Source organism: Leucoraja erinacea, chromosome 6 (assembly GCF_028641065.1).
Source record: "Leucoraja erinacea ecotype New England chromosome 6, Leri_hhj_1, whole genome shotgun sequence".
Classification (NCBI taxonomy): domain Eukaryota; kingdom Metazoa; phylum Chordata; class Chondrichthyes; order Rajiformes; family Rajidae; genus Leucoraja; species Leucoraja erinaceus.
Window position 1 is genome coordinate 81,395,089 of NC_073382.1, and position 12,449 is coordinate 81,407,537.

At 50.8% G+C, this 12,449-nt stretch overlaps 1 protein-coding gene across 2 annotated transcripts in view; it reads right to left on the reverse strand.

The window, feature by feature from the left end:
- nup98 (nucleoporin 98 and 96 precursor) overlaps nucleotides 1-12,449 on the reverse strand; it is a 100,482-nt gene that overhangs the window by 34,930 nt on the left and 53,103 nt on the right. For both annotated transcript variants that reach the window (XM_055637421.1, XM_055637420.1), the window contains 4 exons: nucleotides 9,851-9,984; nucleotides 6,817-7,007; nucleotides 2,503-2,622; nucleotides 1,195-1,484 (listed from right to left, as the gene is read on the reverse strand). In XM_055637421.1, coding sequence (XP_055493396.1) covers nucleotides 1,195-1,484; nucleotides 2,503-2,622; nucleotides 6,817-7,007; nucleotides 9,851-9,984 — 735 coding nt within the window. The remainder of the gene's footprint in view (nucleotides 1-1,194; nucleotides 1,485-2,502; nucleotides 2,623-6,816; nucleotides 7,008-9,850; nucleotides 9,985-12,449) is intronic.

The following is a 12,449-nucleotide window of genomic DNA, read 5'->3' on the forward strand; positions in this document are numbered from 1 at the left end:
TCTAACCCCAACATCGTTCCGGAAAACCACCTCCGCACCGTCTTCAAAGACCCCACATCCTACCTGAGTTTATAGGAGCAAAGAGGTCCTTCTGCAGTTGTACAGGGCCCTAGTGAGACCACACCTGGAGTATCGTGTGCAGTTTTGTTCCCCTAATTTGAGGTAGGACTTTTAGAACGGAGACGAGGAAACACTTTTTCGCACAGAGAAACATATAAAATTATAAAAGGACTGGACAAGCTAGATGCAGGAAAAATGTTCCCAATGTTGGGCGAGTCCAGAACCAGGGGCCACAGTCTTAGAATAAAGGGGAGGTCATTTAAGAAACATAGAAAATAGGTGCAGGAGGAGGCCATTCGGCCCTTCGAGCCAGCACCGCCATTCATTATGATCGTGGCTGAACGTCCCCTCTCAATAACCCGTGCCTGCCTTTTCCCCATATCCCTTGATTCCACTAGTCCCTAGAGCTCCATCCAACTCTCTCTTAAATCCATCCAGTGATTTGGCCTCCACTGCCGTCTGTGGACATGAATTCCACAAATTCACAACTCTCTGGGTGAAAAAGTTTTTTCTCACCTCAGTCTTAAATGATCTCCCCTTTATTCTAAGACTGTGGCCCCTGGTTCTGGACTCGCCCAACATTGGGAGCATTTTTCCTGCATCTAGCTTGTCCAGTCCTTTTATCATTTTATATGTTTCTATAAGATGCCCTCTCATCCTTCTAAACTCCAGTGAATACAAGCCTAGTCTTTTTAATCTTTCCTCATATGACAGTCCCGCCATCCCAGGGATCAATCTCGTGAACCTGCGCTGCACTGCCTCAATCACAAGACTGAGGTGAGAAAAAACTTTTTCACCCAGAGAGTTGTGAATTTATGGAATTCCCTGCCACAGAGGGCAGCGGAGGCCAAGTCACTGGATAGATTTAAGAAAGAGTTAGATAGAGCTCTAGGGGCTAGTGGAGTCAAGGGATATGGGGAGAAGGCAGGCATGGGGTACTGATTGGGGATGATCAGCCAAGATCACAATGAATGGCGGTGCTGGCTCGAAGGGCCGAATGGCCTCCTCCTGCACCTATTTCCTATGTTTCTATGTTACCACCATGTGGTGAGGCAGCAGCTCTACCCGCTGCGTTACCACCATGTGGTGAGGCAGCAGCTCTACCCGCTGCTGTGCCACCCGTTGGTCCCTCACCTGCTGGGTGTGGTGGCAGCATGTCGTCGACCTCGGGCTCGGGCTCCTCTTGCAGCGAGCCCTCGATGCAGGACGCCCCGTCGCTGCTGCCCTCGGTGGTGCCGTTGCGGAGGGTGTTGCGCAGGTTCATCTCGGCGATGGTGTCGTCCATGGCTGACGACGTCTGGTGCTTGTTGCCGCCCAGCCCCTCCGGCGGCGTCTGGGGGATGGGCTTCACGATGGTGTTGGTGTAGCACTTGTTCACCTCCGGGTGGTCATCGTCCTCCCGCTCCAGCCGGCTCTGCTGCTCACTACAGCGGGGACAAGACACGGACCCTGACACACACGCTCCTGACCCACTGAACCCGACCTGCTGACCCCTGACCCACCCCCCACTGACCATCTCCCACTGACATTGAAAACTACCGAATAGTGAAAGGCATGGATAGAGTGGATGTGGAGAGGATGTTTCCACTAGTGGGAGAGTGTAGGACTAGAGGTCACGGCCTCAGAATTAAAGGACGTATCTCATGAAGGAGATGAGGAGGAATTTCTTTAGTCAGGGGGTGGTGAATCTGTGGAATTCATTGCCACAGATCGCTGTGGAGACCAAGTCAGTGGGTATTTTTAAAGCAGAGATAGATAGATTCTTGTTCAAGAAGGAACTGCAGATGCTGGAAAATCGAAGGTACACAAAAATGCTGGAGAAACTCAGCGGGTGCAGCAGCATCTATGGAGCGAAGGAAATAGGCAACGTTTCGGGCCGAAACCCTGCTTCAGACAGGAGAAAGGTTTCGGCCCGAAACGTTGCCTATTTCCTTCGCTCCATAGATGCCTCTGCACCCGCTGAGTTTCTCCAGCAGTTTTGTGTACCTTAGATAGATTCTTGATTAGTACAGGTGTCAGAGGTTACGGGGAGAAGGCAGGAGAATGGGGATGAGAGGGATTGTTGAGGGCAGGGCCACTCAGAGACACACAGAGACAGACAGACACACCCACACAGACAGACAGAGACAGACACACGCCCACACCCACGCACACAGACACACATGCATCCACAGGGTTACACCCATAGACACGCACACACACACCCGCACCCGCAGACACGCACACACGCATGCGCACACAGACACGCCGACAGACACAAACACAAAGACACACCCACACAGACACGCACACACAGACTCGCACAGACAGACTCGCACAGACAGACTCGCACAGACAGGCACCCAGTCACACACAGACAAACACACAGACACGCACACACACCCACAGACACCCAGTCACACACAGCTAGAGCAGCCTCTGGGTGCCAGTTGATGTACTTACGCCACGCCATTCTCTGGGTACTCGGGGGGAGAGGCTAAATCGTTGTGCTCCTTGCCGGGTCCTGGTGAGTACAGCGATGAAGTGTTGGAGCTCTTCAGTACCAGCTTCTTGATGCTCTTCCTGCAGGTGGACAAGACGGGTGACAGGATGGGCAAGCATTAGTTTCTGCAGGGGAGCCTTCCCAAGAAGGGATAAAGGCTTCCTTAGTAAAGATGCTGCCTCACAGCGCCAAAGACCCAGGTTCCACCCTGACTACTGCTGCTGTCTGTAAGGAGTTTGCACGTTCTCCCTGTGACCGCGTGGGTTGTCACCGGGTGCTCCGGTTTCCCACCACATTCCAAAGACATGCAGGTTTGTTGGTTGACACAAAATGCTGGAGTAACTCAGCGGGGCAGGCAGCATCTCTGGAGAGAAGGAATGGCTGATGTTTCGGGTCGAGACCCTTCTTCAGACTAGTTCGGGGTAAGGGAAAGGAGAGATATAGCCGGTGATGTATAGCCGATATGGAGATAAAGAACAATGAATGAAAGATATTCAAAAAAAGTCACGATGATAATGGAAACAGGCCATTGTTAGCTGTTTGCTAGATGAGAACGAGAAGCTGGTGCGACTTGGGTGGGGGAGGGATGGAGAGAGAGGGAATGTCGGGGCTACCTGAAGTGAGAGAAGCCACTGGGCTGTAAGCTGCCCAAGTGAAATATGAGATGCTGTTCCTCCAATTTGCGTTTAGCCTCACTCTGACAATGGAGGAGACTGAGGACAGGAAGGCCTGTGTGGGAATGGGAAGGAGAATTAAAGTGTTCAGCAACCGGGAGATCAGGTTGGTTCACGCGGGCTGAGCGAAGGCGTTCCGCGTTTGGTCTCACTGATGTATAAGAATCCACATCTTGAACAGCGGATACAGTAGATGAGGTTGGAGGAGGTGCAAGTGAACCTCTGCCTAACCTGAAAGGGCTGTCGGGGTCCCTGGACAGGGTCGAGGGAGGAGGTATAGGGACAGGTGTCACATCTTCTGCGGTTGCAGGGGAAGGTACCTGGGGAGCGGGTGGTCTGGGTGGGAAGGGATGAGTTAACCAGGGAGTTGCGGAGGGAACGGTCTCTGCGGAAAGCGGAAAGGGCCGGAGATGGGAAAACGTGGCCAGTTTGTGGGATCCTGTTGGAGGTGGCAGAAATTTCGGAGGATTATGTGTTGTATGCGACGGCTGATGGGATGGAAGGTGAGGACTAGGGGAACTCTGTCTCTGTTGCGACTAGGGGGAGGGGGAGCAAGGGCGGAGCTGCGGGTACCGAGGAGACACGAGTGAGGGCCTCATCTGTGATGGGGGGGGGGGGGGGGAAAGAGGGGAACCCCCATTCTCTAACGAATGAGGACATCTCGGATGTTCTAATATGGAACACCTCATCTTGGGTGCAGATGCGGCGTAGACGGAGGAATTGGAAGGGGAATAGAGTCTTTGAAGGAAGCAGGGTGGGAAGAAGTGTAGTCGAGATAGTTGTGGGAGTCAGTGGGATTGTAATAGATCGACTGATGTCAATGTACGGCATTAATCTCACTGATCTGCATGCAACAAAGAATCTCATGGTACCTTGATTAACTACTTGAGGATGCTGTTCATTGATTTCAGTTCAGCTTTCAACACCATAGTCCCCACCAGACTTGCTGAGAAGCTGCTGGAACTGGGACCGAACACTCCCCTGTGTGGCTGGGTCCTGGATTTTCTCACCACCAGGCCCCAGGTAGTCAAGATGGGAAGACATACCTCCAACCCCCTCACCCTGAACACAGGATCCCCCCAGGGTTGCGTCCTCAGCCCCCTATTGTACTCCCTGTACACACATGACTGTGTGACCAGGTTCAGCTCCAACTCTATAATCAAGTTTGCTGATGACACTGTGGTGGTGGGCCTGATCTCCGATAACGATGAGAAGGCCTACCGGGAGGAGGTGGCTGATCTAGCACTCTGGTGTCAGGACAACAGCCTCCTCTTGAATGTCATAAAAACTAAGGAGCTGATTGTGGACTTTAGAAGGGCACAACATCCGAGGACGTACACACCATTGAAGATAAATGGGGCTACTGTGGACAGGGTGAGCTGCTTTAAATACCTGAGAGTCCACATCACAGAGGATTTGACATGGACATCACACACTGCCGCACTGGTGAGTAAGGCAAGGCAGCGCCTTTACCACCTCAGGCAGCTGAGGAAATTCAGTCTCTCTGAGGATCCTCCATTGCTTCTACTCTGGGGCTGTAGAAAGCATCTTGTCCGGCAACATCACAATCTGGTTTGGGAACAGCTTTGCCCAGGATAGGAAGGCTCTGCAGAGAGTAGTGCGTTCGGCCGAACGCACCATGGGAACTACACTCACCCCACTGCAGGACCTATACACCAGGAGGTGCAGATCCAGAGCCAGCAACATAATGAGGGACCCCTTCCACCCCAGCAACGGACTGTTCCAGCTGCTACGGTCAGGCAAACGCCTCTGCTGTCATGCCGTGAAAACAGAGAGGATGTGAACGAGTTTCTTCCCAGAGGCCATTGGGACTGAAAACTATAATCTCACCAGGGTCTAATTTACTGTTGTGTTGTGTCTTTTGTAAAAAAATCTTTTCTAACATGTAAATACTGGTTCTGTTCTGTAGTTTTTGCACAATTCGCGAGCATTGCCACTTTCATTTCACTGCACATCTTGTATGTGTATGTGACAAATAAAGTTGACTTGACTGGACAAGCACACTGTGCATTCAGCCTAGCCTGCCTGTGCCTCGTGTGGCTTTACTGACCCCGCATTCACCCCACCCATTGCCCTCGTGATTTACCACAGACTCTGCCGGTACCCCCTGTGATCTGACACCGTGCGTTCACCCAATCTAAACCACCGGTGATTTCGCACACTCTGCATTCACGCTGTGCATATGGACGGCTAGGAGGCGCAGCGGGTAGAGCTGCTGCCTCACAGCGCAGGTGACCCGAGTTCCATCCCGACTACGGGTGCTGTCTGTACATAGTTTGTACGTTCTCCCCGTGACCGCGTGGGTTTTCTCCGAGATCTCCTACCACACTCCAAAGGCTTTCGTACAGGTTTGTAGATTAATTGGTTTGGTGTAAAATTGTGGTGTAAAATTGTCCCTAGTGGGTGTGTTAATCTGCAGGGATTGCTTGTTGGTGTGGACTCAGTGGGCCGAAAGGCCAGTGTCCGCGCTATATCAGGACTGTCTTATGAAGAAAGACTGGATAGACTTGGTTTATACTCTCTAGAGTTTAGGAGATTGAGAGGGGATCTTATAGAAACTTACAAAATTCTTAAGGGGTTGGACAGGCTAGATGCAGGAAGATTGTTTCCGATGTTGGGGAAGTCCAGGACAAGGGGTCACAGCTGAAGGATAAGGGGGAAATCCTTTAAAACCGAGATGAGGAGAACCTTTTTCACACAGAGAGTGGTGAATCTCTGGAACTCTCTGCCACAGAGGGTAGTTGAGGCCAGTTCATTGGCTATATTTAAGAGGGAGTTAGATGTGGCCCTTGTGGCCAAGGGGATCAGAGGGTATGGAGAAAAGGCAGGTACGGGATACTGAGTTGGATGATCAGCCATGATCATATTAAATGGCGGTGCAGGCTCGAAGGGCCGAATGGCCTACTCCTGCACCTAATTTCTATGTTTCTATGTTTCTATCTCTAAAGTAAACATAAACTAAACTAAATGTGTGAGAAAGAATTGCAGATGCTTGTTTAAACCGAAGATAGACAGAAAATGCAGGAGTAACTCAGTGGGTCAGGCTGCATGTGTGCAGAGAAGGAATGGGTGAAAAGCTTTTTCCCCTCACTCCAGTTTAGTTTAGTTTAGAAAGACAGGTCCTTTCGGCCCAACGGGTCCCCGCCAACCAGCGATCCCTGTACATTAACACTATCCTATAGCCACTAGGGACAATTTTTACATTTACCAAGCCAGTCAACCTACAAACCTGCACGTCTTTGAAGTGTGGGAGGAAAGCAAAGATCTCAGCGAAAACCCACGCAGGTCACGGGGAGAACGTACAAACTCCGTACAGAGAGCGCCTGTAGTCAGCATCGAACCCGGCCTCCGGCACTGTGAGGAAGCAACTCTACCACTGCGCCACCTAGTGTGAAGAAGGGTCTTGATCCGAAACGTCACCCATTCCTTCTCGGCGATAAACTAAACTAAACCCCATCTACCCCCCCCCCCCAGCCATCTTCCAAATTGTGTGTATATCCCCCCCCCCCCCCCTCCCCCCTCCCCGTGATGTTCCAGAACGTGCATACTCCTCCCCCCCCCTGATGTTCCCCCCCCTACCTGGGCAGGAAGGTGCCATTGGACAGGGAGCTGGGCTCATCATCGTCCAGTCCGTCGAAGAGCTGCGATTTGGTGGAGCCTGTGGCCTGCAGGGCCTTGGGCCTCACCCTGGTGGCGGGGCGGGGCGTCAGCTTGTAGTGAGTGGGGGTGGTCAACGCCTTCTGGGCCGCCGGGTTGGTGGGCTTCAACCGCTGCAAGGAGACACGCTCAAGTTAAAGCCACGCTCAAACACCCGCCATTCACCGTCGCAGTGAACACGAAAGCCCTTCCCCTCCGTGCCCCTCTTTTCCCCTCTCCCATCGGGCAAGAGGTACACCAGTGTGTAAACACACACCTCCAGATTCACAGACATAGACTTAGACATAGAAAATAGGTGCAGGAGGAGGCCATTATTATTAAGATTATTAAGAGTTTGGACACGCTAGAGGCAGGAAACATGTTCCCGATGTTGGGGGAGTCCAGAACCAGAGGCTACAGTTTAAGAATAAGGGGTAAGCAATTTAGAACGGAGACGAGGAAACACTTTTTCTCACAGAGATTGTTGAGTCTGTGGAGGCCAGTTCTCTGGATACTTTCAAGAGAGAGTTAGATAGGGCTCTTAACGATAGCGGAGTCAGGGGATATGGGGAGAAGGCAGGAACGGGGTACTGATTGGGGATGATCAGCCATGATCGCATTAAATGGCGGTGCTGGCTCGAAGGGCCAAATGGCCTACTCCTGCACCTATTGTCTATTGTCGAAAAGGAAATCTGCCACGGTGCCATGCAGACTTGTGCAAAGAGGACTGAACTGTCAAATGATGCACTGATTCACGAGGGTGTTGCCAGGGGTCGGGAGCTTGAGCTACAGGGAGAGGTTGGGCGGGCAAGGACTTTATTCCATGGAGTGCAGGAGGCTGAGGGGTGATCTTATAGACGTGTATAAATGTATCAGGGACATTTAGGGTGAATGCAGTCTTTTACCCAAGGGTAGGAAAATCAACAACCAGATTTGACAATAGACAATAGGTGCAGGAGTAGGCCATTCGGCCCTTCGAGCAAGCACCGCCATTCAATGTGATCATGGCTGATCATCCCCAATCAGTACCCCGTTCCTGCCTTCTCCCCATATTCCCTGACTGTTTCTTTAAGAGCCCTCTTTTACAGACGAGTGTTCTCGGGTTCTGGCTGCCGGTTATTTTAGCGACAAGAGGAGCAGAGGGCCTTCCATGTACAACTGTGGCTGATTATAATCGGTACACCACCAACCGCAGACACATCAAGCATCACTGAACAACAATTAGTCATGTTCAGAAATCATAGGATCAGAACGAGGCCATTCGGCCCATCGTGTCCACTCTACCATGCAATCATGGCTGATCTTTCTTTCCCTCTCAACCCCATTCACCCACTAAAATAGGGCACCTCCTGCATGTGGCTCACTAGACTATTCATGTACACTTGCTAACCGGGGATCGGGGGGGGGGGGGGGGGGGGGGGGGTGGGGGTAGTAGAAACATAGAAAAATAGGTGCAGCAGTAGGCCATTCGGCCCTTCAAGCCAGCACCGTCATTCAACATTATCATGGCCAATCATCCAAAATCAGTATGCCGTTCCTGCTTTCTCCCCATATCCCTTATCGGCACGGTGGCGCTGCGTTAGAGTTGCTGCCTTACAGTGAAAGCAGTGCCAGGAGACCTGGGTTCGATCCAGACTATGGGTGCTGTCTGTACGGAGTTTGCACGTTCTCCCTGTGACCTGCGTGGGTTTTCTCCGAGATCTTCGGTTTCCTCCCACACTCCAAAGACGTACAGGTTTGTAGGTTAATTGGTAAATGTAAAAAATTGTCCCTAGTGGGTGTAGGATAGTGTTAATGTGCGGGGATTGCTGGTCGGCGCGGACCCGGTGGGCCGAAGGGCCTGTTTCCGCGCTGTACCTTTAAACTAAATCCCTTGATTCCTTTAGCCCTGAGATCTAAATCTAGCTCTCTCTTGTATGGTTAAGAAAGAACTGCAGATGCTGGAGAAATTGAAGGTGGACAAAAATGCTGGAGAAACTCAGCGGGTGAGGCAGCATCGATGGAGCTTCTGGGAGTTCCATATAGCTTCTATGTGACCACTGCCCAGTCCGTCACTCGTTCTGACCCCCACACCATCGAAGGGACCTATCGCAGTCGCTGCCTCAAAAAGGCTGCCAGCATCATCAAAGACCCACACCATCCTGGCCACACACTCATCTCTCCGCTGCCATCAGGTAGAAGGTACAGGAGCCTGAAATCTGGAATATCCAGGTTCAGGACCAGCTACTTCCCCACAGCCATCAGACTATTAAACACGACATCAAATAAACTCTGAACAATAACAGCCTATTGCACTTTATCTGTTTTTATATATGGTCTATCATATATAAACACACTGAACTTTTATCTCCTGTTCTGTATAATGTTTACATATTCTGTTGTGCTGCAGCAAGCAAGAATTCCATTGTCCTATCTGGGACACATGACAATAAAACTCTCTTGACTTGACTATTCCACCCATTACCCTTCATACCCTTACCAATCAAGTATGTTCCAATCGCTGCCTTCGAAATGCCCAATGACTTGGCCTCCAAACCATTTCAGCGCGATTTCCCCCCTCATCCTCCCAAATCTACCTGGGCTGAAAGTCAGGGGAGAGGGAGACAGAGATATGGAAGGGTAAGGTGTGAAAACACAGATCAAAGGGGACGGCGACCAAGGAGATGCAGAATGCACTGGGCAATGCGGCCATTTAGGACTGTGATGAGGAGAAACCTTTTCACCCAGAGAGTTGTGAATCTGTGGAATTCTCTGCCACAGAAGGCAGTGGAGGCCAATCCACTGGATGTTTTCAAGAGAGAGTTAGATAGAGCTCTTGGGGCTAACGGAATCAAGGGATATGGGGAGAAAGCAGGAACTGATTCTGAATGATCAACCATGATCATATTGAATGGCGGTGCTGGCTGGAAGGGCCTACTCCTGCACCTATTTTCTATGTTTCTGCGTTAGAGGTAGGACAGGGGGGGGGGGGGCTTACCTCCTCTTTCTTCTTGTGGTCCACCATAGGGTTCCTGAACAGCGGGGAGTCTCCGAAGGGGGTGTAGGCCAGAGCGTTGAGTTGCTGCTGCAGCACGGCTTGCTGTGTAGCCGAGGCAGTGGGATCCGTCAGACCTGCAGCAACAGAAAACCCGAGCTCAAATCAGTGGACAAACACCCGCAGCAACAGAAAACCAGAGCTCGAATCAGGGGACAAAAACCCGCAGCAACAGAAAACCAGAGCTCGAATCAGGGGACAAAAACACACAGCAACAGGAAACCAGAGCTCGAATTGGGGTATAGGGACCCGCAGCAACAGAAAACTAGAGCTCGAATCAGGGTACAGGGACATGCAGCAACAGGAAACCAGAGCTCGAATCAGGGGAGGGACATGCAGCAACAGAAAACCAGAACTTCCTCAATAGTGAAAGGCCTGGATAGAGTGGATGTGGAGAGGATGTTTCCACTAGTGGGAGAGTCTAGGACCAGAGGGCACAGTCACAGAATTAAAGGACGTTCCATTAGGAAGGAGATGAGGAGGAATTTATTTAGCCAGAAGGTGGTGAATCTGGGGAATTCATTGCCACAGAAGGCTGTGGAGGACAATCAATGGGTAATTTTAACGCAAAGATAGATTGATTCTCGATTAGTGCGGGTGCCAGGGATATATGGAGATGACAGGAGAATGGGGTTAGGCAGTTAGACGGGAGATAGATCAGCCATGATTGAATGGCAGAGTAGACTTGATGGGCCAAATGGCCTTATTCTGCTCCTATGACATGAACTTATAACTACAACACCTATGTTTAAGAAGGAACTGCAGATGCTGAAAAAAATCGAAGGGAGATAAAAATGCTGGAGAAACTCAACGGATGAGGCAGCATCTATGGAGCGAAGGAATAGGTGACGTTTCGGGTCGAGACCCATGAGTTTCTCCAGCATCTCTGGCGCTGCGAGGCAGCGGCTCTACCCGCTGCACCACCGCACGGCAGTCACGAGGATTTCAGTATAGGAGTAAAGAGGTTCTTCTGCAGTTGTATAGGGCTCTGGTGAGACCACATCTGGAGTATTGCGTACAGTTTTGGTCTCCTAATTTGAGAAAGGACATCCTTGTGATTGTGGCAGTGCAGCGTAGGTTCACGAGATTGATCCCTGGGATGGCGGGACTGTCATATGAGGAAAGATTGAAAAGACTAGGCTTGTATTCACTGGAGTTTAGAAGGACGAAGGGGAATCTTATAGAAACATATAATATTATAAAAGGACTGGACAAGCTAGATGCAGGAAAAATGTTCCCAATGTTGGGCGAGTCCAGAACCAGGGGCCACAATCTTAGAATAAAGGGGAGGCCATTTAAGACTGAGGTGAGAAAATACTTTTTCACCCAGAGAGTTGTGAATTTATGGAATTCCCTGCCATGGAGGCCAAGTAACTGGATGGATTTAAGAGAGAGTTAGATAGAGCTCTTGGGGCTAGTGGAGTCAAGGGATATGGAGAGAAGGCAGGCACGGGTTATTGATAGGGAACGATCAGCCATGATCACAATGAATGGCTGTGCTGGCTCAAAGGGCCGAATGGCCTCCTCCTGCACCTATTTCTATTTCTATGCTTCTGTTCTGTCAGTAGGATGGGAACCTTCTGAGAAGCAAGCGTTTGATGCTGAGCCATTATCAAATAGGGATAGATTTAGGTTGAATGGGTGGGGGGATATCATTGAAACCTATCAGAGAATGAAAGACTTAGATAGAGTAGTTGTGGAGAGGGTGCTACCACCAGTGGGAGAGTCTAGGACCAGAAGTCACGGCCTCTGAATAAAAGGACGTATTTTCAGAATGGAGAGATGTGGGGGAATTTCTTTATCCAGGGGGTGGTGAATCTGAGGAATTAACATAGATGCTTCTTCTTCTTCTTGCGTATGGTGTGCACAATCTAAAGTTGTAAGACAACGTGTTCTGTTTGATGGTAGACAACAGTACTGGAGAAACTCAGCGGTTTCAGTCTGAAGAAGGGTTTCGGCCCGAAACGTTGCCTATTTCCTTCGTTCCATAGACGCTGCTGCACCCGCTGAGTTTCTCCAGCACTTTTGTCTACCTTCGATTTTCCAGCATCTGCAGTTCCTTCTTAAACACAGTGTTCTGTTTGGTCTTCTGTTTGTGCACCCCAGGTTGATTGCATTCGTCGAAACAGGGTGGACCATGGTGAAGGTTGCAATCTCCCACCCACGCATAGAGGCTAATTAAGCTACAAACTCGCACGTCTTTGGGAAGTGGGGGGGGGAAATGGAGCGCCCGGAGGAAATGCACGCGAGACCCTGCAAAGTTATCACAGACAGCACCCCAGGTCAGGGTGGAACCCGGGTCTCTGGCGCTGTGAGGCAGCGGCACTACCCGCCGCACCACCGTGCTGCAGTGCCTGGCCGAGTGCTTAGATTCCAAGGTAGACAAAAGTGCTGGAGAAGCTCAGTGGGTGCAGCAGCATCTATGGAGCGAAGGAAATAGGCAACGTTTCGTGCCGAAACCCTTCTTCAGACTGATGGAGGGTGGGAGGGGGGGGGGAGAAGAAAGCAAAAAGGAAGAGTAGGAACCCGAGGGCTGAGGGAG